General features: G+C 47.7%; 2 protein-coding genes across 2 annotated transcripts; one reads left to right on the forward strand and one right to left on the reverse strand.

Annotated features, from left to right (window-relative positions):
- Window positions 1-317: 317 nt before the first annotated feature.
- Window positions 318-7,047, reverse strand: SMARCB1 (SWI/SNF related BAF chromatin remodeling complex subunit B1). Its single transcript, XM_028709949.2, has 10 exons — window positions 6,804-7,047; window positions 6,535-6,646; window positions 5,573-5,602; window positions 4,545-4,674; window positions 3,522-3,659; window positions 2,826-2,953; window positions 1,892-2,058; window positions 1,423-1,613; window positions 1,017-1,148; window positions 318-631 (listed from the first exon to the last, which is right to left on the reverse strand). The coding sequence occupies exons 1-10, from the start codon at window positions 6,894-6,896 to the stop codon at window positions 592-594; spliced, it is 1,161 nt and encodes a 386-aa protein (XP_028565782.1). The 5' UTR covers window positions 6,897-7,047; the 3' UTR covers window positions 318-591.
- A 2,437-nt stretch (window positions 7,048-9,484) lies between these two features.
- Window positions 9,485-20,759, forward strand: LOC114586867 (E3 ubiquitin-protein ligase TRIM68-like). The gene is made up of 5 exons (XM_028710713.2): window positions 9,485-10,844; window positions 13,017-13,418; window positions 16,775-16,797; window positions 18,502-18,602; window positions 19,406-20,759. Exons 1-5 carry the CDS (start codon window positions 10,506-10,508, stop codon window positions 19,972-19,974), a joined length of 1,434 nt encoding a protein of 477 aa, XP_028566546.2. The 5' UTR covers window positions 9,485-10,505; the 3' UTR covers window positions 19,975-20,759.
- The last annotated feature ends 176 nt before the right edge of the window (window positions 20,760-20,935 follow it).

A 20,935-nucleotide genomic window follows, 5' to 3' on the forward strand; every position in this document is an offset into this window, starting at 1 on the left:
ACAGCACCCCTCATCTTTGTACAGAAGGATGGGTTGCAGAAAAAGAAAAAAGCCGCTGCTGTGTGAAATAGTAATAAAAAACGGAAGATCATCAGTGCTAGTCTGGACTAGAAGGGGAGAACCTTTGGGGCTCCAGATGTGGTTGAACTACAACTCCCATCATGCTTGGCCCATTTACTGTGCTTGTCAGGACTGATGCAAGCTGTAGTTCAGCAACTTCTGGGAAGCCATGGCTGCCCCATCCGTGGTGTAGACTTGGAAGGCAAAGGCAGGAAAGAAAACTGGGAATGCACATCAGAGAAGGCCTGACAAACAAAAATTATTATTCATTTATTTAAAAACTTGTCCTAAGGTTTTTGGGGGAGGGGGGAGAGAAGGGCTCAGACAGCTGCCACAGGTCTTTATTGGACCCCTTGTTTGACAGGTACCCACGAGGTGGAGAGGTCACCATCCCTCTGGTCTGCTGGGCCAGCCAATGCAAGTACCGCCAGTCCCCAGGTGGGCATAGAAAGCATAACAAATGCTTGCCCTTTGCTTGGCTCCTCATGGACACAGCCTGGAGGCTGAATCCTCTTGTCCACTTCGGGAGGGTTACCAAGCTGGAGCTGTGTTAGCCAAACGTCTCATCCGCCTGCAAGGAAGAAAACAAATTGTTATGAACAGCGATGGCAACAGCAGCAGCAGACATGGGGGACTGTTTTAGCTTAGACCGGAGCGACCGCAGGTGGGTGTGAAAACACATCCCCCCCCAAACTTCAACACCGCCCCATGATATCTATAAGGAAATGTTTCCAAGAAGTCCCACTTCGACCAACCAGCGGCATTTGCTGCAGTGGGAAGTTTTAATGGCCGAGTAACCTAATGGGACCTCTGTGCTTCTTGCTGAGGTCTGCAGTTCAGCTTACATAGTAAATGAGAGATGTTTGCAAAGTCACAAGAGGCAAAACAAAACAAAACCTTCCCCTTCTCAGCTCATGTCTTTGACAAAAAAGGGCAGTACGCAGGGGAAGGCGCACCTTGTGTTTCTGTCTTGGTCTCGAATTTTCTTCTCCATCTCTGCATCTGTCAGGGTTTCAAGTAGAGGGCACCATTGGTCAGCATCCCCAGTGTTACGAATGGCAATCTCCACCGTTGGCAGGGGGTTCTCACTGGAAGAGGGGGAAGAAACACAGCTCAGCCCCAAAGCCTGGAGAACTTGGGCATGTGCTTTAATTTGAAGCCAGATCCATCATGGGGTATCACACGAAGAAGCAGCAGCACACCCGAAGCCAAGCAGGCAGTAGATTATGGAGGACACACCACCAAACAGATCAGCCTCTGTTACACACTAGCTGGAGCCTTGTGGTCAGGATATCCAAACAATATAGGATTTGCTACCTCCCAGTTTTGCAATCCTACAGAAGCACCAGTTGCACCCCTTACCTGAACGCGTACGTCTTCTGATGCCAGCTCAGCTGCCCCCGGATACTGTAAGCGATGGTGGTGACGAACTCGCCGCCCAGCCCAAGTTCTGAGCACAGCTTCAGGGCAAACTTTTCCGGGGAGTTCTCCTTTTCAGACATGTCCCACTCAAACTGGTCTACCAGGGAGATGTTCCCCACATGGATGTTGAGCTAGATGCAAATGCCACAACTGAGTATCCTATATTTCAAATGCCCTTAAGCCAACCCCTTGCCCCCACCCTGCCTTGGTGTGGACCAATGAGGAAAATGAAAATGGCTTCCTCGTTTTCCTCCCTTGTAAGTGCTAAGGAGTTTGCATACAGCCCCACTGGCAGGTCCTCCTTTACTTTGGGTACAACTTGAACTTAACACACCACTGGGAAATCCCTTTTGGTGTGCCTCAAGCAAGAGAGTCACTATCAGAACCAACTGTGTCTAGATCTCCTTGCCTTAATAATGACGCGTTGATCTGACTGGTCCTCCAGAATACTGTCTGTAGGGTAAGATTCAATCTGCTGCCGTATTGCTGATGCGATTGCCGGGACAAAGGTCAGGGGATTCAAATCCAGATCATCGCAGAGAATCTCCGAAAACATTTCCGGGGTCATTAGTTTCTCTGATGGAAGCAAAGAAATCCAGATTATTGCCATGCTGCTTGTCTAATATCTAGCATCTTACTTACTGCACCCTAAAATGATGGATCTTAAGCAGCCTACAAAAGGGAGCTTGTTAAGATACCCCTTGGTGAATCTGCCTCTGCCCCCTGCTCTCTGCCTCTTCTAGGCTCAGCATTGCTCCCATCTACTCACTTAGCAGACAAATCTATGAATAATTAGGCAGTGGCAGCTACTCCCCTATTCCTCTGTACAAGAGCAAAGAATTGTAGAATTGTGGAGTTGGGAGGAACCATGAGGGTCATCTAGTCCAACCTCTTGCAGTGCAGGAATCAACCCTGAGATTAAGAGAGTCTCATGCTCTACTGTCTGAGCTGCTGGATCAGGCCAAAGGGGCCCACATAGTCCAGCATCCAGAGAGTAGCCACCACATGCCTGTTACAACATCTTTCCTGCAGCTGTTTCCTTGCTCATCTCTGCTGTGCCACACAAGGGACGGGTCTGGCACAGCCTGTAATGGTGTCAAGGAGGTCCAGGGGGTTCTTGGCAGTGCACATTTGACCAGGATGCAGCCCACAGCATTTGCCCAACCCCTAAAACTAGTCCCCAAATAAAACTCCTTCTCGAACTGCTGCCTCGTCAGCAACTTCTACAACCACTGGGTTTTGTTTCTGCTATTTTTCAGAAGTGGAGCATCTGAACTATAAGGCATTAGGAAAGGTCATTTTTAATATAACACTGGATTGTCCACTTCTTCTCCCCTACACACCATTCATGTTCCATGTAAAAGCGTCTCTCAGTTTCTGCCCGTCAATTTCCATGTCGAGGCGGATGGGAACCAGCACCTCTGGCTGGGAGGCGTTCTCGTGGATCACGGCTGGGTCGTGGTCATCAAAGCTAAAATACAAAAGTGGGGCAGGACAGAGACATTTGGGGTGGCAGGAACAGTGCCTCCATGTGGGTGCGGGGAAAGAAGCACGAGAGTTTCAAGGCCCAGAGCTTGTTTTCACTGGAAGAGCCAGGAAACAAAAGAACATGCACAGAGTGCATGCCACATCAGGGATAGGGAGGACTCTTCCTGGGAGGAGAGCAGGGCTTCCTAGACAAACCTGAGCTCCCAAAATCAAGCCTTGCCCCAGTGTTCAACTAAAGGACGGGAGTATATGAAGGAAGAATTGCAGCCGCATCCTGCTTCCCTGCTAGAACTTGATGATTAGCCCCATTCTGAAGAGAAGGACCAATGATGGGAAACTCAGGGTTGTATCCAACCAAGTTCCACTTGCGAGTAGACCCACTGAAGTGAACGGACCGAAGTTAGTCATGTTCAGTCATTTCAGCGGATCTACTCTATGACAGCCCCAGCCCTCAGATCTGCACATCGGCTTCCTCTGTCCACACGCTCAGCAGCATTACCTTGTGTGTCAATGTTCCCTCACTTCTTCCTAAGAGCCAGCAACAAACTTACCAGAGGGGGAAGGTTCTCTTCTTGTCTCTGCCCATCCGATTTCTGTTAATGGTGGTCGAGCATGGCACAGCGTCAAGGTGGTGGGAGCTGTTGGGAAGGGTCGGAACCCACTGACTGTTCCTTTTTGCCTTCTGTTCTCTAAGAGAGGAGACCACTGGTGAATGGGGGACAATCTTCAGAACCTAAGCATTTGTATGTGTGTGAGAGTGAACGCACACAAACCTCAATGCCCTGACCCTTCATCTGCAACCTGCTGCAAATATACTGACTCAAATAACATAGACTAGATGTGTTACTAATACAATCCAAGATCCCACTGACAGGAAAATCAAGAGCTGTTAAAGTGAGTAACTTTTAGAACTTTTCATTATGCTGTAAGTCTCCTGAGGGCACTGAGGGACTTTCTTCACACAGTTTCTTTCTTTCTGCCTTGTTTGGCTTTTCCTTTCCCAGAAAAGAGAGCCACTGTGGTATAGTGCTTAGAGCAGGGGTCTGCAACCTTTAAGACAAAAAGAGCCACTTGGACCCATTTCCAAAGGAAAAAAAAACCTGGGAGCCGCAAAACCATTGCGACATTTAAAACAAATATATCTCCAGAGCCGCGATCTGACAGTGGGAAGGTGACGTCGGGACGGTGCGTGACTAACGCACGCACTGCCCCCATGCGACGTCACAGCCAGTACAGCGCCCGCCACAGTGGGGAGTGTTGGGGCGCACAATGCGCCCCCTCCCCTCGCTAGTATCCGCCCCGGAGCCGCAGCAAAGGTGTAAAAGAGCCACATGCGGCTCCGGAGCCGCGGGTTGCAGACCCCTGCCTTAGAGCATCAGACTAGGACTGGGGAGACCCTGGTTCAAATCACTACTTGCCCATGAAGCTCACTATGTGATCTTGGCCAATCACCAACTCTTAGTCTAACCTACAGGGTTGTTGTGTGGATGAAATGTGGGAGCAGCAGCACCATGCACACAACATCAAGCTCCTTCGGGGGGGGGGGGAGAGGCAATATATAAATATGTAACTACCTAAGGTAGGTGGGAGGCTCAGTGCTGATGGAGACTGCCTTGTATTTCTCATCATTTCCATCCAGGATCTCTTCTACTTCAGAGGCTTTCAAGAGAGTCACACTTGTGGCCAGTGTGGTATAACCGTGATCTAAAAGAGGAGGGGGAGGAAGAGAAAGTGGTGTGGATCATGAGGGGTATCATCTGCCAGGGGAGGAGATTCCCCCCCCCCCACCGCTAAGAGATGCAGTCACCCATTTCATAGTCCCTTCAATAGTCCGCATGGGCTGGAGCCAGTGCCCATAGAATAAAGTGAGCTTCCCTGGCCCCCTTTCTCCTGCGTTTCCGACAAGCAGCTTTCACAAAACGGAGCTAAAAACTCTTCCTTTGCAAACACTTGAAGAACACAAGTCACTTTCAGCTTAGGCAGAATATAGCACATCCCTGCCCTTCAAAAATCTTTTAAGAGACCTATGCTGTCCAGTCCCTGAGACAAACTCCCGACACACTCTCGGAAGGATATCCTATAGAGTTCACAGGGCTGATTCAAAGAAACCAGAACCGGCCCAAAGTCTATACTGAGGGGATGTAAAGGTGGGCAGGACTTATCCCTTTCCTATTCTGAGCTGAGTGAGGATTTAGCACCAGTAGAGTGGCAGGTGCATCCCTCTCCCCACTCGGCTTGCGTACTAGATTGCTAAACCCATGGCAAGATCGCTCGTTGCCACCTCTACACCCACGAGAAGAAAAACGCTGCATATCTAAGAGCTACCAGAAATGCTAACAAGCGTTTGGCACAGTGCTGGAATCCAAGGCCCTGCAGGAAGAAGGAGATGTTCTTCTTCAGGGAAGACATCCTTGCTTGTCCAAAAGCAACGTGACGCTCCCTGACCCCTACTCTGGGCTCCACAGATAGGACCAGAAAATCTTAAAATCAAGGAGGCGGCAAAGCAAATTCAGCATATATTGGGTAGCCCTTCGGACACTGTAGGAAGCGCGAGCAAAGCAGAGCCTCAGTAAGAAGAAGAGACCCCCGAGTTTCGACTTACATCTTCTGGGACTGTGACTCCGTTGGTTTTCTGTGGGGAAGAGAGAAGAAAACGTCAAAGGGGCCGATGCCGATGACCTTGCAATGCTGGCTGGTGGGATGGGGAGTTAGGGATGGGAGATGATGACAACAGCACAACCTCCTCCCCCTCCTTGGAAGGGCTGCAACCCCTCCCCCAAAAATCCCCTCCCGCTGCTTGTGGTTGCATAGCCAACAAGGGGGGGGGGGGGGCTCTGGAAAGGGGCTGGCCGGGCAGCAGGCCTCCCTTCCTCCTACCAGCGGGTGGTGTGTGTGGGCAGGGCCAGATTTAGGTTTGATGAGGCCCTAAGCTACTGAAGGTAATGAGGCCCTTTATATGTCCATCTGTCCTTTGTCAACAACAAATTGTCCCTGTTTTTGTGTGTTAAATATCTGCTATATGGTAATTTATGGACCTAATAGGGATCTAAAGCCATATGCACACAACAAAATATGAATTTTATCAAAGTAATTGTTGAACTGAAATACAAGTAAAGAAGTTTATTAATAGTGAAATAATTATGAAGCCTTTTATATGTCCAGCTGTCCTTTGTCAACAACAAATTGTCACTGTTTTTTGTGTTGAATATATGCTATATGGTAATTTGTGGACCTAATAGGTATCTAAAGCCATATGCACACAACAAATTATGCATTTTATCAAAGTAATTGTCGAACTGAAGTACAATTAAATAAGTATATTAGTAGTGAAATAATTATGAAGCTCTAACTTAAGATGATTTATGCATAAACTTAATAATGCAAACACATTTGCATTTGGCAATAATAAAAGTTCCTTTAGAAATAATAATTTACAAAGACTCCCAATTTTTTGGGCCCCGCCCCCCAAGAGAGTGGGGCCCTAAACTACAGCTTATTTAGCTTATAGGTACTAAATCCGGCCCTGTGTGTGGGGTTGGGGGGCGGCCCGCCCTGCTCACCCACCGTGGGAAGAGGCGACGATCTTCTTGCGCTCCTCCACCGTGGCCAGGCGCCTCCAGAGCGACGGGTAGCGCTTGTAGAGGGAGCCCCGGAACATCCGCAGGTAGTTGCCCACCTGCAAGGGGACGCAGCCACAGGACCCGCCTCGTCAGGCGCCGCCGCCCGCTCGACTGGGACCCCCCCCCCCAGCCTCCCCCAACGAGCGCGGGAGGCGACGCTCCAGCCCCTCCGCCTCCCTCGGCCGCCGCCGCCGCGCCCCGCTCCCTCCTCACCTCAGAGCCTATCATGAAGAACTCGCCGTCCTCCTCCAGCTGGAACTTGACGGGCTTCTGCCCGAAGGTCTTGCTCAGCGCCATCATCATCATCTCGGCGGCGGCGGCGGAGTGAGGAAAGGCCGGGAGGGATGAAGCAGGCCGGGCCGGGAAAAAGCGACGGGAGGCGGCCGCGGCCTAACTGGGAAAGCTAGTGCGCACGCGCGGCCACGGCAGCCAGGCTCCTTGCCGGCGGCGGGAGGGCGGTGGAGGCCACGCCCCGTGCCCCTCCCGCCTCCCTGCTGCGCTTCCAGCTCCTCACTGCGCCTGCGCGAGGGGAAGGGCGGGTTTTCCTTTCTTTCTTTCCTCCTCCCACCCCGGCGGGGGGGAGATGGTTATGAAAAGGAAACCCCTCCCCTGGAGGGCGGGATTGGCTGAGCTCTAGGGGCGGAGTCTGTCCGCAGGCCTTTGGCTGCGCCGCGCAAAAAGCCCTCTAGAGGGCGCTCCTACCTCCCGTCTGACTGGTGCTCCCAGCAGCTCGGACTGTCTGAGCTGGGATGAGCGAGTTATTTATGTATTTATTTTATTTATTTAATTTCTATACCGCCCTATACCCGAAGGTCTCAGGGCGGTTCACATAAAATATCATTTACATAAAATCAAAACGAAACCAGCAACCCAATAAAACCATCCAAAAGAGCCAGCATTTTAAAAAATGGTATAGGATGTAGGTCAAGTCAGGCAAAGGCCTGGCTGAAAAGGAACGTTTTTGCCTGGCGCCTAAACTTCCCTGGGGAGAGCAGTTGCACTATCTTCATCATGGCTGTCAACTTTCAGATTTGAAAATAAGGGATCAGCAGCCTCAAAAATAAGGGCTCAGCAGCCTCACCTGTTCCGGGGACAGTCTATGGCACGGGTGTCAAACACAAGGCCCGTGGGCCAAATCCGGCCCGCCAGACCTCGTCATGTGGCCCGTGTAGCTGCCGGCGGCCGCCAGCCTTCACCTTTTATTCTCGCGTTTTTGTTTTTTTTTTGACACAAGAAAGCTGCCTCTTCAGCGCATGCGCGGCAGCCTACAAGCCAGAGAACGCCTGCCCTCTAGCGGCGCCGGCCGTTCTACACAGGAAACCTCCACTTTACACATAGTCCTACAGATACAACCGGCCCTTTGAGGGTGACCAAACTGCTGATGCGGCCCCCGATGAATTTGAGTTTGACACCCCTGGTCTATGGGATATAAAACAATTCAGGATAGCAGCTGGAAGCAGCGGGAAATGGTGCTGCAATAAGGGAATTTCCTGCAAAAAAAGGGAAGGTTGACAGCTATGATCTTCAGTTGGGGAGTTCAACTGGCTGAGCGTGGGAATCAACCGCCAAGCCTGGAGATCTGCTGCATCTGAAACTGCTGCTGGTGGATCCTACCCTGGTATTGCTCCTTAAACTAGCCAATCCTAACAGTTTAGGAGGGTGGGAGAAATCCAAGTCATTTCGCATTTCGAGTACCTGATTCACACTCTCAGAAATGGAGACACAACAAGAGGCAGTGAGCTAATGAGATGCCCCTTTCAAAGTGGGCAGGGACAAAGGCTGGATGGGATGAGATTCTCACATTAACAACAACAACAACTATCTAGCCTTTGTTCTTAACTGTTGTCTTCAAACCCCTCTGGAAGCCAAGACCAGTTATTTCTGTTGCACCTTTCATTTCCTCCCAAGAGAGGCCATACAGATCTGAAATAACATGTAAGTTATTCAAGCTGAAGATAGATCAAAACAAAACAAAACCTAAACCCATATCGATTTGCAGTTAACCAACTGCACAATCCATACATCTTGCCACCAGATGGAGATATTGTATGTGTCTGAGCTCTCTCTCTCTCTCTGTGTGTGTGTGTGTAAGAGAGAGAACTACAACCACAATATTGTACCTCTTCATCATTGAGGGGGAATGCAATGAGGATCTAGGAAAGAGTTGGTGTTTTGAGTCACTTTGAGGGTGTAGCTGCTTTCTTTTTAGCAAAGCTGCTGCCCTCCTCCTGCACTCTGAGACAGTTATTAAGAAGCTGACATATTTGCATAGGGACACGGGTGGCGCTGTGGGTTAAACCACAGAGCCTAGGACTTGCCGATCAGAAGGCTGGCGGTTTGAATCCCCGTGACAGGGTGAGCTCCCGTTGCTTGGTCCCTGCTCCTGCCCACCTAGCAGTTCGAAAGCACGTCAAAAGTGCAAGTAGATAAATAGGTACCGCTCCGGTGGGAAGGTAAACGGCATTTCCGTGCACTTCTCTGGTTCGCCAGAAGCGGCTTAGTCATGCTGGCCACATGACCCGGAAGCTGTAGGCCGGCTCCCTCGGCCAATAAAGTGAGATGAGCGTCGCAACCCCAGAGTTGGTCACGACTGGACCTAATGGTTAGGGCTCCCTTTACCTTTTCATATTTGCATACAGTGGCTGTTCTCCTCACTTCTGAGGGGTTAAGAGGTTCTCGGAGGAGAGGCCAAGGAGAGGTCTCTTTCGGGAAGATCCTCTGCATCTCCCCATGATGGAGTGGTGCCTGTTCCTTGCCACAGTCCTGGTCTCCATTGGTAAGAGAAACTAGTTTGAGACAGACCCAGGTCTTTCTCATCCTCTCCCAGAGTGCAGACTTTGCTACACTGAGATATAGTTCGATAAGCTGGTCCTTACCTCATTCCTTCTCAGGTCTCGGCATCCAGCAACTACAGTCCCCGAAACCCTCAGAGGCTGTTCCTCTAGGTGGGACCATCAGCATGTCTTGCACATTTGATAGCGGAAGCATCACTGATAACAACTACCCTCTCTGGATCTAGCACAGTTGGGTAAAGTGCTGTGGCTGTTGCTTTACCACACCAGCAAAAGAGCATTCGGTGTCCCAGCCCATTTCTCTGGGTCTAGAACTGGGGATACAATGTCTTTGGCCATCACTGGGGCCTTGCAAGAAGATGAAACTGTACATTCGAAAACCGAGGTACCTCTGTATTTGCATTCATTCATTGCATGACAACCGGCCACCTTCTTCTACCTCAGCTGTAGCAAAACATGTCCCTCCTGTATCCTGTAGCCACGGCAGACATTGCAACCTTGCAACAGTTTGACTTCACTCCCAAAGGTGCACCCCTCCATTGTTTCCCTGGACAGAGGGATGCCAACCAGTCATTGCTTACTACAGTGGTACCTCAGGCTAAGTACTTAATTCGTTCCGGAGGTCCGTCTTTAACCTGAAATTGTTCTTCACCTGAAGCACCACTTTAGCTAATGGGGCCTCTTGCTGCTGCTGCGGCGCCGGAACACTATTTCTGTTCTCATCCTGAAGCAAAGTTCTTAACCTGAAGCACTATTTCTGGGTTAGCGGAGTCTGTAACCTGAAGCGTATGTAACCTGAGGTACGACTGAACAATATTTTTTTCTCAAAACAACATATACAGTTATAAAAAGCATACATTATTCAAAATTAAAAAGGTATCATTAAATGCATTCCAGGGCCTCTGAATCTGGAACAGATGAGTAAAATCTGTCTGCCTCTGGTTGATCTCTTTTCTTCAACCAGATCTCCACACACCCTCTTTATCGCAGCATATGTTTGCAGTTGTTGACATGCTATAAATTACAACTTGGAGAGGCACTCCCACCATGGCGTCCTGCCGGAAATTCTATTCCAGTGTTTACCTTCTAAAAAAAAAGGCTTCAGGCTGTTTTTGAAGGAAACATGGCTGCTGGAGGCACTCTCGGCCAGGAAGAAATGACTTGCCCCGTTTGCCACCAACGTTTCTTGGAGCCAGTGATTACTGACTGTGGACACAGTTTCTGCCGTGCTTGCCTCATCCAGTATTGGAGCGACTCTGATGCAGCAGGTTCTTGCCCTCAGTGCGGAAAACCTTTTAAAGAAGGCAGCTACAGGTGGAACCACGAGCTAGCAAGGCATGCAGGGGGACCCACAAAATCTAAAGAAGGGGAAGATGCGAAAAGCAAGATGGGAAGGTGTGATAAGCCAGAGGAACTCCTGGAATCCTGTGAGGGTGGTGATCGAATGGTTCGAAAGAAAAAGGTAGGAAACTAGGGAGGGGAGGGGAGGGAAATGAATTTGGTTTGCTTACTTAAAAAAAAGTTCAATTGATTCACATGTATCTCTTCCATAAAATTTATGTATACAAACCAGAAAGCAGTTTACAAAAATAATAAAACAATAAAGTTATCGATAAAAGCAGTTAAACAGCATTTAAAACATTCAGAAAGTAATTAAAATCTGCAATAAGCTGAAAACAGAAGCATATGCCACCCTCTGCTTGCTCATAATTTACCTGCGATGGGCCCACGCTTTACCTTGGTCTTTTAGGAACACAGAGTGACACTGTACAAGGTTATAAATGAGACTCTCCCCTACTGGTGGACTTGGGAAATGGTTGTCACCAAATCAACTAGGGTTGCTAGGTCAGGAGCATCTCAGATCCTGAAATTTCAAGGCCCAGACCTGAGACCTAAGGGAACCCCCTGTTGATGTCATGGGGGCAGGCCCTGGAGACGGAGGTTAATTGGGAGAAGGGATTGGAGGAGGACAGTCCCCTCACTGAGCGTCTGTGCTATGATTTGCAACTGGCTCCTGTTGCGTTTGCAAAGTAAAGGAAGGATTGGACCCTGATTAAAAATCAAGACACGAGGCTTTGACCAGCAAGGCTCTCGGAGAAAAGTGCGTCCACCACACCCCTCACCAGGCCATTTTATTAGCAAAAGAATCTTTTGCACAGTGCTCGTAAGAACCAATCATATTTCCTCTGAGCATTTCATTAAACCCCACATGGGGAAAAAGTTATACTACAACACTAATTAGCATGCATATATTTTGGGGTAAATATGTTGAGAACTACAAAGGGGTAGTAAATAAGTTGAGAACTACAAAGGGGTGCATCTGGGAACCCCAGAGCTGAGAAATAAACATGATAAGAAGGATGGCCAGAAAGACCAGATCACTACCACCTTCATGTGAGATCTGTTTCCTGGCTCCAAGATTAACATTTTAAGATTATATATAAGAAACTACATCAAAGAACTTGCCCACAATCTTTATGGCCCAGGATGCCTGCCTGGCGAAGCAACTGCTGTGTACTGCTGCGTACGTGACGTGAGGAGAGAGAAATGGGCAGTAGAGTCAAAAGGGCATGAAAAGGGCACGAATATAGAATCTTATAGGATTTAATCAGAAATTATCGTCAATAATCAAACCCAATCAACACAATATCTTCATCGTGGACACAATGGCTTGATGTATATTTTATAATTCCTCATGGTAATCCCATCTGACCACTACAGGCTCCTACTGGGCTGAGGCTTGCAAGTTAGATGCACAAAATTCTTAATTACTATTAATAATGCATAGTAGAGGAAATTGCATACGAAAGTATGAATATTGGGGGAAATGTGCTGTAAAATGCTGGTGAATTTTCATGAGCTGCTCCTTTTTATTTATTTAATAAATTGGCAAAGTGGTTCAGAAATGTGACAAATTGAACATAAGTTTGGGGGGGGGGGGAGAAAAACACCAGAATGCACAGATTCATTCATCCCTAATGAAGGAAGGTGAGGACAGGTGACCCCACCTAGGCCCAAAGTCACCCCCCCCCCAAAGCAGGCTCAAAGCTTCTCAAAGCTTTTCAAAAGGCATTAGCTAAGCATCTGCTCATTTGCTCTGCTGTTGCAAGGCAAACCGTTACTTTTATCAGCACAAGAGAGCTTCAAAAAGGCTACACTACATCTAGATCACACAAATGACACCTTGGCCTACAAAGCCTCAGCAGTGGTGTTATGTACTGAAGTTCCCACCCTGGGCCAGCAGGGGGATACTGTAGATAGTTTTCACTCAGGTCCACATATGCAGATAAGGGATTGAAAGTGACGTTCAGTGATTGGATAGTTACAGAAAATGGTTACTGTTGTGTTGTAGTGGAGATCTATATAAGCAGGCTGGCTGAACCCTTCAGTTCAGTTCTGTCCTGGCCTGTGAATAAACAAGAGCTGTTTGAAGAATCACTGTCGTCTGATGTGTTCACCCACAACTTAACAGGTGGTATTGTATCTTTCTGGTCAATTACTCTGGTTGTGTAGAAGAACTCAGCTGTTACATTTCCATGTTGGGGGGGGGGGAGGAAATGAAGGAGTGGATGGAATTGTACTTCTAAATCAATAACTTTACTAAGAAACATCTTATTTTTTTTATATTTGTAAGGGAACCATGATACCGAAAGGGACGTCCACACTGCTTGTAGTTATGGAAGAAGACATTAAGTGCCCTATTTGCATAGACTACTTAACAGGCATTGTGACTCTAGATTGTGGCCATAACTTTTGTAAGGCCTGCATCAACCATCACTGCGATACATGGAAGGAAATAGGTCCACCGGAATGTCCTATCTGCCGAACCAAGATCCAGAAAGGGAGTTACCGGCCAAACTGGCTGCTGACCAGCATTGTAGAAAACTGCAAACGCTGCAAAGGAGCATTGTGTGACAGACACAAGGAAAAACTTCTACTGTTCTGCAAAGAAGACAGAGAATTGCTATGTTCCAAGTGTGAACATTCGCCACAGCACAGCCAGCACTCAGTGGTTCTCCTGGAGCATATTGAACAGGTAGGAACTTGTCTAGATAAGCCCCAACCAACATTGTGTCCTCCAGATGTTATGCAATGCAGATCTCTGACCAAAAACAAAATAGGTTACAGAATGAGGGGGAAATGCAGTGCATTTATTGGTGAAAATAAAATGCAAAATTATGTTGTATTAGGGGGAAATGAGTTCCAAAAAATTTCCTGTATGGAGAGCAGTTCTGTCCATTCCACCCGCCAGTTTAGATATTTGTCCTTTAAATTTTTTTGCACTCCAGGTTCCATGGAAATCTTTGCCACTCTAATGGTGATAGGAAGGGGGCTGAATCCTGTGTTGTAGCCGTTATCCCCTGCCCAACCCCCATGGCTCAAGTTTGACAAGTGGGTAGGATCACCTGACATAATTAGGAGCTGCTAGACCCATACCAAAAGGGACGCAGGTGGCGCTGTGGGTTAAACCACAGAGCCTAGGACTTGCCGATCAGAAGGTCGGTGGTTCGAATCCCCGTGACAGGGTGAGCTCCCATTGCTCGGTCCCTGCTCCTGCCAACCTAGCAGTTCAAAAGCACGTCAAAGTGCAAGTAGATAAATAGGTACCGCTCCGGCGGGAAGGTCAACGGCGTTTCCGTGCGCTGTTCTGGTTCGCCAGAAGCGGCTTAGTCATGCTGGCCACATGACCCAGAAGCTGTACTCCTGCTCCCTCGGCCAATAAAGTGAGATGAGCGGGCAACCCCAGAGTCGGCCACGACTGGACCTAATGGTCAGGGGTCCCTTTACCTTTACTTAGACCCATACCTGAACCTCAGTTGACTCCTATCAAGTCTCTTCTCTCCAGACGTCTCCTTGAGAGGAGGATTTTACTCCTGAGGAGTCCTTACCAGTAACTGACCACTGATGGGAATGGGCTGGCTTTGTAGTGGGCACTGCCTTTCTCTAGGGCTCAGGACTCATTTGGCTTCAGTGTCAGAGGACTAACCTTGGTTGTGAACAGCCCCTACTCAGTCTTGTCTGAGGACGCCAACTCCCTGTCCCCAGATGGAGCCTGATTCAGAACTTGGTGTAGGGCTCCCCCAGCTGGGACATAGCAAGGTGAGATTAACCCCCCGCCCTGCTTTTAGTCTGAAGTGGTACAGTCAAACCTCGGTTGTCGAATGTAATCCATTCCAGAAGACCGTTCAACTTCCAAAATGTTTGACAACTGAGGTTCAAAGGGCTGTAGGCAAAGTCAACGGAGAAAAAATATAAAAACTCCCTGGAAGCCGTTCAGCTTCCGAAAATCATTTGAAAACCGGAGCAGTTACAGTGGTGCCCCGCAAGACGAATGCCTCACAAGACGAAAAACTCGCTAAACGAAAGGGTTTTCCGTTTTTTGAGTCGTTCTGCAAGACGAATTTCCCTATGGGCTTGCTTCGCAAGACGAAACGTCTTGCGAGTTCTTGCGAGTTTGTTTCCTTTTTCTTAAAGCCGCTAAGCCGTTAATAGCCGCTAAGCCGTTAATAGCCGCTAAGCCGTTAATAGCCGCTAAGCCGCTAATAGCCGTGCTTCGCAAGACGAAAAAACCGCAAGACGAAGAGACTCGCGGAACGGATTCATTTCGTCTTGCGAGGCACCACTGTACTTCTGGGTTTTCGGCATTCAGGAGCCGAAACATACGATAATGGAGGTGTTCGGGAACCGAGGTTTGACTGTACAAACCAATTTTTTAAAATTTTCCCCAAAAAAGAAATAAGAAATAAAATAAAAATGTACACCCCACTCCCAAGACCATTCCATTGTAACTATCCAACCTCCCAAAATTTGAACACCTCTTGCGATGGTTTGACCTTTTTCCGTTTTAACAGTAAATATTCTACAAATACCTTCCATAGCTCCTCAAAATCATCTCTCCTGCATATTCCCCGTTTTACCTGACAAGGTGAGATTCAAGACAAAGATATATACCACAAAAGCAATGAGGAACCTGCTGTGGCCCTTCTGTCACCAGATACTGATGTGGACTCCTCTTATACATAAAGTCCTAACTGCCTAACTGCCCTGAGGTTTACCAATAGGGATGCGGGTGGCGCTGTGGTCTAAACCACTGAGCCTCTTGGGCTTGCTGATCAGAAGGTTGGCAGTTTGAATCCCCACGATGGAGTGAGCTCCTGTTGCTCTGTCCCAGCTCCTGCCAACCTAGCAGTTCGGAAGCACGCCAGTGCAAGTAGATAAATAGGTACCACTGTAGTGGGTAGGTAAATGGTGTTTCCGTGCTCTCTGGTTTCCGTCACAGTGTTCTCTTGTGCCAGAAGCAGTTTAGTCCTGCTGGCCACATGACCTGGAAAGCTGTCTGTGGACAAACGCCGGCTCCCTCGGCCTTTGACTGGACTTAACTGTCCAGGGGTCCCTTACCTTTACCTTTAAACCTGCAGTTTACCACTGCCTGTTTACAGATTCCCTCCCACTTGAAAGCCATGACACGCTGGCAAGGGAGACTTTGGGATGTGTCTCTTTTCAAGCATTTAATGTAACACAGAAGGGTTGTTAGAGGCCAAACTAAACAGGATGGACAAAGTACAGTTCCTGTATTATCAGCCATGTAAATAAAGTGATGTTAATGACAGACCTCCAACTGCTCGAGTTTACTTACAGAGAATCTGTCACAGATTGGTGAACCTTTGAGGATGCATTCAATGATTCAGTTATTAGGCAGTGTCCCTGCTCAATTTTCCTTATAATATGCGACTGAAGTGTTCACATAACACTGCACAGGTTTTGTTGGAGGTGATCAATGTCATTTTATTATAAAACCAATAAAATATTCCACAAAAAAGGGACACATCCTAGGACAGGAGAAGGGTAGTGGAGGATATGTCCTGGGGCCAAATAGAGCTTCCCAGAGGGCTGCATTTGGCCCCTGGGCCTGCATGTCCCCACACTTGCCCCAGGACCTAGGGAATAAAGAAGAGAAGATCCCTCAAGACTGGTGAATCATTCACTGCTTAGCTCATAATGTGGAGTTTAGGAGAATTCCCATGTTCCCTGGCCAGCAGAAGCGTCACACATCCAGGATTTTCATCTGAGCCAGAGAATAATTTTGTGGTTCTACGTTTTCTTTCCTGAGCCTGAGAAGAAATTCACTGGTACAGTCATACCTTGGGTTGAATGTGCTTCAGGTTGAGCGCTTCCGGGTTGCACTCTGTGGCAATCCGGAAGTAATGGAGCACGCTGCTTCTGGGTTTTGCCGCTCGCGCATGCGCAGACACTCAAAATGATGTCACGCGCATGCATGGAAGTGGCAAAACGCGACCCACAGATGCGCTGTCGTGTCTTACGTTCTATTCAAACTCATTGTATGTTCTGTCCCTGTAGCTGAGACCTCATTTATCTTGTTCTCTCTTTCAGGGGATCAGAAGGAACTTGAACAGGTATGTAACTCTTTCTTGTCACATACAAACACACACACACACACACACACACACACACACACACAACTGCAGAACAGATTCTATTTCACTGAAAACAACATGCTCTTACAAGTATGACAACAAATTCTGCTATGTACAATCAACATTGAAAGCAAGGGTGGGAAATCTTTCTCTAATACCCTTTTAACCTTGACAACATTGATTTACCCTTACAACCTTTTACATGTAAAACATAAATTTGGAAATTGAGTAATGGGTCTGTGCCTTTGGACTCCTCTTACAATCTTGTAGTCAATTGTGCATGGTCTGAAGATCAAGAACAGGTTATTGTCTATGTCTGGATAGAACTGGAGTCCATTTTTAATCACGACGTTGGACTGAATCTTTCAGCACTGCACTGATTTTGTGACTTCTTAGAATTCCTGAGCAGTACCAGGAAATCTCCCTCAAATGCAACCCCTGCTTTCTCCTCTGGTCAATTTCACTCTGAAGTGTGAAGCATGGGGAATGATATTGAGTTGGGGAACCTTTGGATTTCCAGATGTTCTTAGACTACAGCTGTCATCATCTCTGACCCCTGGCAGGGCAACTGGGGCTAATAAGAGTTGGACAGAGCGATGGGTTGCTCATTCCTGGTCTAGAGGGTTCACTAGATTGAAATGTTCTTGGGAGAGAGACCTCCAGGCTCAAAATGTCAGACTGGGACTCTTATCTGTGAATGTATCTGCGGGAAATTGCAGTCAAGCATAACTAGCAAGCATAGGGCTAGTTAGTGCATGAAGGGGTTAAAACCACAGAGTTAGATTCCTACACTCAGCTAGGTCATGCTCCCTTTCCTCAGGAGAGGAAGGAAGTGAGACCTTCCCTCCCTCCCTCCCTAGCTCTCCATGCAATGTAACTGACCAAGGAGGATGTGCCTAAGCTTGTTCTCCAAGCTTAGAACACATGCTTGAAGCTACCGTATCTTTCGCTCTATAAGACGCACCTAGTTTTTAGAGGAGGAAAACAAGAAAAAAAAATATTCTGAATCAAATGTTGTTGAAGAAAGCAACGCAAAGCTTCAGCGTAAGCAACGCAAAGCCTCTTCAGCGCAATGGGAGGAACGCTCCCGCTGCCCTGAAGAGGCTTCACACGGGTATCCCAGAAGCCAGAACAACAAGAGGAATCGCTGCGCAGCAATCCCTCTTGCTGTTCTGGCTTCAGTGATAGCTGCGCAGCCTGTATTTGCTCCATAAGACGCACACACATTTCCCCTTACTTTTTAGGAGGGAAAAGTGCATCTTACAGAGTGAAAAATACGGTATCTTGCTGTATTTTCTACACAGAACAACACATGTATCAGACTTTTGAATAGGTAAGTAAATAATTTTAAACTTAGCAGTGTGTGGCGTGTTCAGTGAGGTCTGTTGCTTCAGCGGACTAAACAGAACTTTTAAACAGGATTAACAGTCTATTCCTATGCTGTACTGCTGCACAAGTTGTGACTTGATTTTAAATTCTGCTGGGGCTTTCTGTGTGCTAGCCCTGTGTTTTGAATCTAGTCACCTAGTCAGTTCTTTTGTTGTTCACCCACACAAGTGAGTCCACAGGGATTCATATATTAATTCCCCCACAGCATCTTCTCTTCTTATGTTCTTACTACACATTTGTATGGGAGGGCAAGGGGATTGTTGAGTACTGAAAGCTGTCCATCTTCCCTTCCAGGTCCAAAGATGAGGAGGAAGTGGGGCATGAGTTGGTTAATCACCCCAACAGTTGCTCACCGGAAAAAATTGCTCTGATCAAGATTACGGGAAAATGGGAAGGTATTGGGGGCAAACAGGGGAGCGGGAAAATACGTTGAACTCAGAGACTTGCTAGTGCTCAGGGGCATGGCAAGGGGTGTGTGTGGGGGGTGTGTGCGGTCCATCCTGGGTGTCATGCCTAGGGTGTGTGTGACAAAACCCGCCTCCCAGGTGGATTGGCATGGTGGCGCTCGCACCCCCGGTGGGTGGATTTTCGTGATTGGCCAAGACCTCTGACCTGCATCAGAACGCCATCATTACAATAGGCACTCTAGACTCCCTTCTGTTATTAAGGCTAGCCAACTGATCAGTCAATTCCTGCAAAGGGGCTCCATCCAGTTGCTCCATTTGACACCCAGCTTCTAGCAAATGATGCCCAAACTGATCCCTAATACCCAATCCATCTAGTCCTGTTCTCAACAGTAGTTGACATCTAGTCCTGTTCTCATTAGAAGCCTAGCTAGAGCATCTGCCTTGAATGCAAAAGGTTCCAGGTTCAATTCTCAGCATCTCTAGGTAGAGCTGGGGAAGAGACAACCCTGTTTGGAACTCCAGAGAACTGCTGAATAGACAAGACTGTGCTGTATGGACCAAGGTATAAGGCACCTTCCTCTGTTTCCATCCATGCACATCTCCTTCCAGGAGCGCCTTCCGGGGGTGTGGCCTGGGGAGGAGGCATGGCCTAGAGAGAACCTTGAGGACCAGTTCAAGAGGACCTTGGGTCTCAGTTCTGCACCTGTAAGATAGGTCTCTGATTAGATTGAGCTGGGCTTGTTTTTACGTTCCTCAAATCTCCACGTTCCTTCTTTCCCTCTGTCCTGCAGGAAGTATAATTCTGGATCCAAGCACAGCATATCCATACCTCATTGTGTCTGATGACCTGAAAAGCGTGAGATGGGGAGATGGAAAGCAGGACGTGCCCACGAGCCTTGAGAGGTTCCACTTTGATCCCTGTGTCCTGGGCTGCGAGAGATTTGTTTCAGGGAAACATTGGTGGGAGGTGGAGGTGGGGATGGAGGTTGAGGAGGAAGAGGCTGAGTGGGCTGTGGGGGTTGTACGAGAATCTTTCCAGAGGAATGCAAAGAGCAGCCTTAGTCCTTATTGTGGGATCTGGGCTGTGGGAAAGGAGAGGAATTCTGGCCATGGCTCATTGAGTGACTCTCTTCCCTCCTGTTGCCTCTGGGCTTTTACTTCTCCCAAGTGGACCATGTTGAGACTGGCACGTCTTCCCAGGAAGATCAAGGTGTCCCTGGATTATGAAAAGGCAGTTGTGGAGTTTTTCGATGCTGATTTGGACAAACCGATCTTCAAATTCTGTTCAGCCTTTTTTAACAGGGAGATGGTCATTCCCTATTTGCGGGTAGAACGTGGTGTCACCCTGAAATGCTCTTGAGGAGAAAGCCACATCTCTGCGGCAATGGGGCAAATGGTTCTCACGAATGACTACTGGTTCCTGAACATGCATTGCTGAATCTTTTATCTGCGGGCCAGGAGTTGGGATGTGTCTAGCCAAAGGCAAGGCGCTTCTTTTAAAATTCAGAAGCAATACAGAATACACAAGTGAGTGGGAAGATTAAAGGTTTTATTCCAAAACAGCAAGCGATGTATACATACCAAGCAAGGTCTTCAACCTGCCAATTGGAAGCCCTCCAAGTGTCGTCTGATATGTTCACCCACAACTTAACAGGAAGGAACAGGGGCAGGAAGGGCTCTGTGTCAGACCATTAACTGTTCGATACATTTTGTCTTCCGGATGAATTTCCCATACAGGATGTTGGAGGAATCCATTGGAAAGGGACTATCAAATGGATTACCTTCGGTCTGCCTCTTTGACCTCTATCACAGCACAGTTTCTCTACCAAACACTTTTTTTTTTTAAAAAAGAACTCTAATGGTTAGAAAGCAGCTTCCTATGGCTACCCATGCCAGTCTCGCCGTGCATCTCATATATTTTTAATTTCATAAAATTTGTACACTGCTTGATTGTGAAAAAACAACAACAGCCCAAAGTGTTTTGCAAAAGAACCTTCTGTGCCTGTCTTACTGCAGTTTGCAATAAACCTTTTCTATTTTCCACCTCATCTGTCTGAAAAGTAGGTTGGAAGCTGCCCAGCGTAGCTGGGACAACCCAGTCAGATCAATGAGATACAAATGATAAAATTATTATTATTATTATTATTATTATTATTATTATTATTATTATGGAACAGGACGTCCCTATTTCAATCAAATAATTGTTGTAGTTCATTGGTACAGCATCTGTTCTGCATGTAGAAGGCCCCAGGTTCACTTCCTAGCATTTTCATGTAGGCTCTGGAAGGACTCCCTGTCTGAAAAACTAGAAAACCACTACC

Source organism: Podarcis muralis, chromosome 16 (genome assembly GCF_964188315.1).
Source record: "Podarcis muralis chromosome 16, rPodMur119.hap1.1, whole genome shotgun sequence".
Lineage (NCBI taxonomy): Eukaryota > Metazoa > Chordata > Lepidosauria > Squamata > Lacertidae > Podarcis > Podarcis muralis.

Coding starts and splice junctions, on each gene's coding strand:
- SMARCB1 (XM_028709949.2), bottom strand. CDS start 6,896: ATGATGATGATGGCGCTGAGCAAGACCTTCGGGCAGAAGCCCGTCAAG. Junction 2,954..3,521: donor AAGAGAACCTTCCCCCTCTG/GTAAGTTTGTTG, acceptor TTTGTATTTTAG/CTTTGATGACCACGACCCAG. Junction 1,149..1,422: donor CAGAAGACGTACGCGTTCAG/GTAAGGGGTGCA, acceptor CCCCTCTTCCAG/TGAGAACCCCCTGCCAACGG.
- LOC114586867 (XM_028710713.2), top strand. CDS start 10,506: ATGGCTGCTGGAGGCACTCTCGGCCAGGAAGAAATGACTTGCCCCGTT. Junction 10,845..13,016: donor GAATGGTTCGAAAGAAAAAG/GTAGGAAACTAG, acceptor TATATTTGTAAG/GGAACCATGATACCGAAAGG. Junction 16,798..18,501: donor ATCAGAAGGAACTTGAACAG/GTATGTAACTCT, acceptor CTTCCCTTCCAG/GTCCAAAGATGAGGAGGAAG.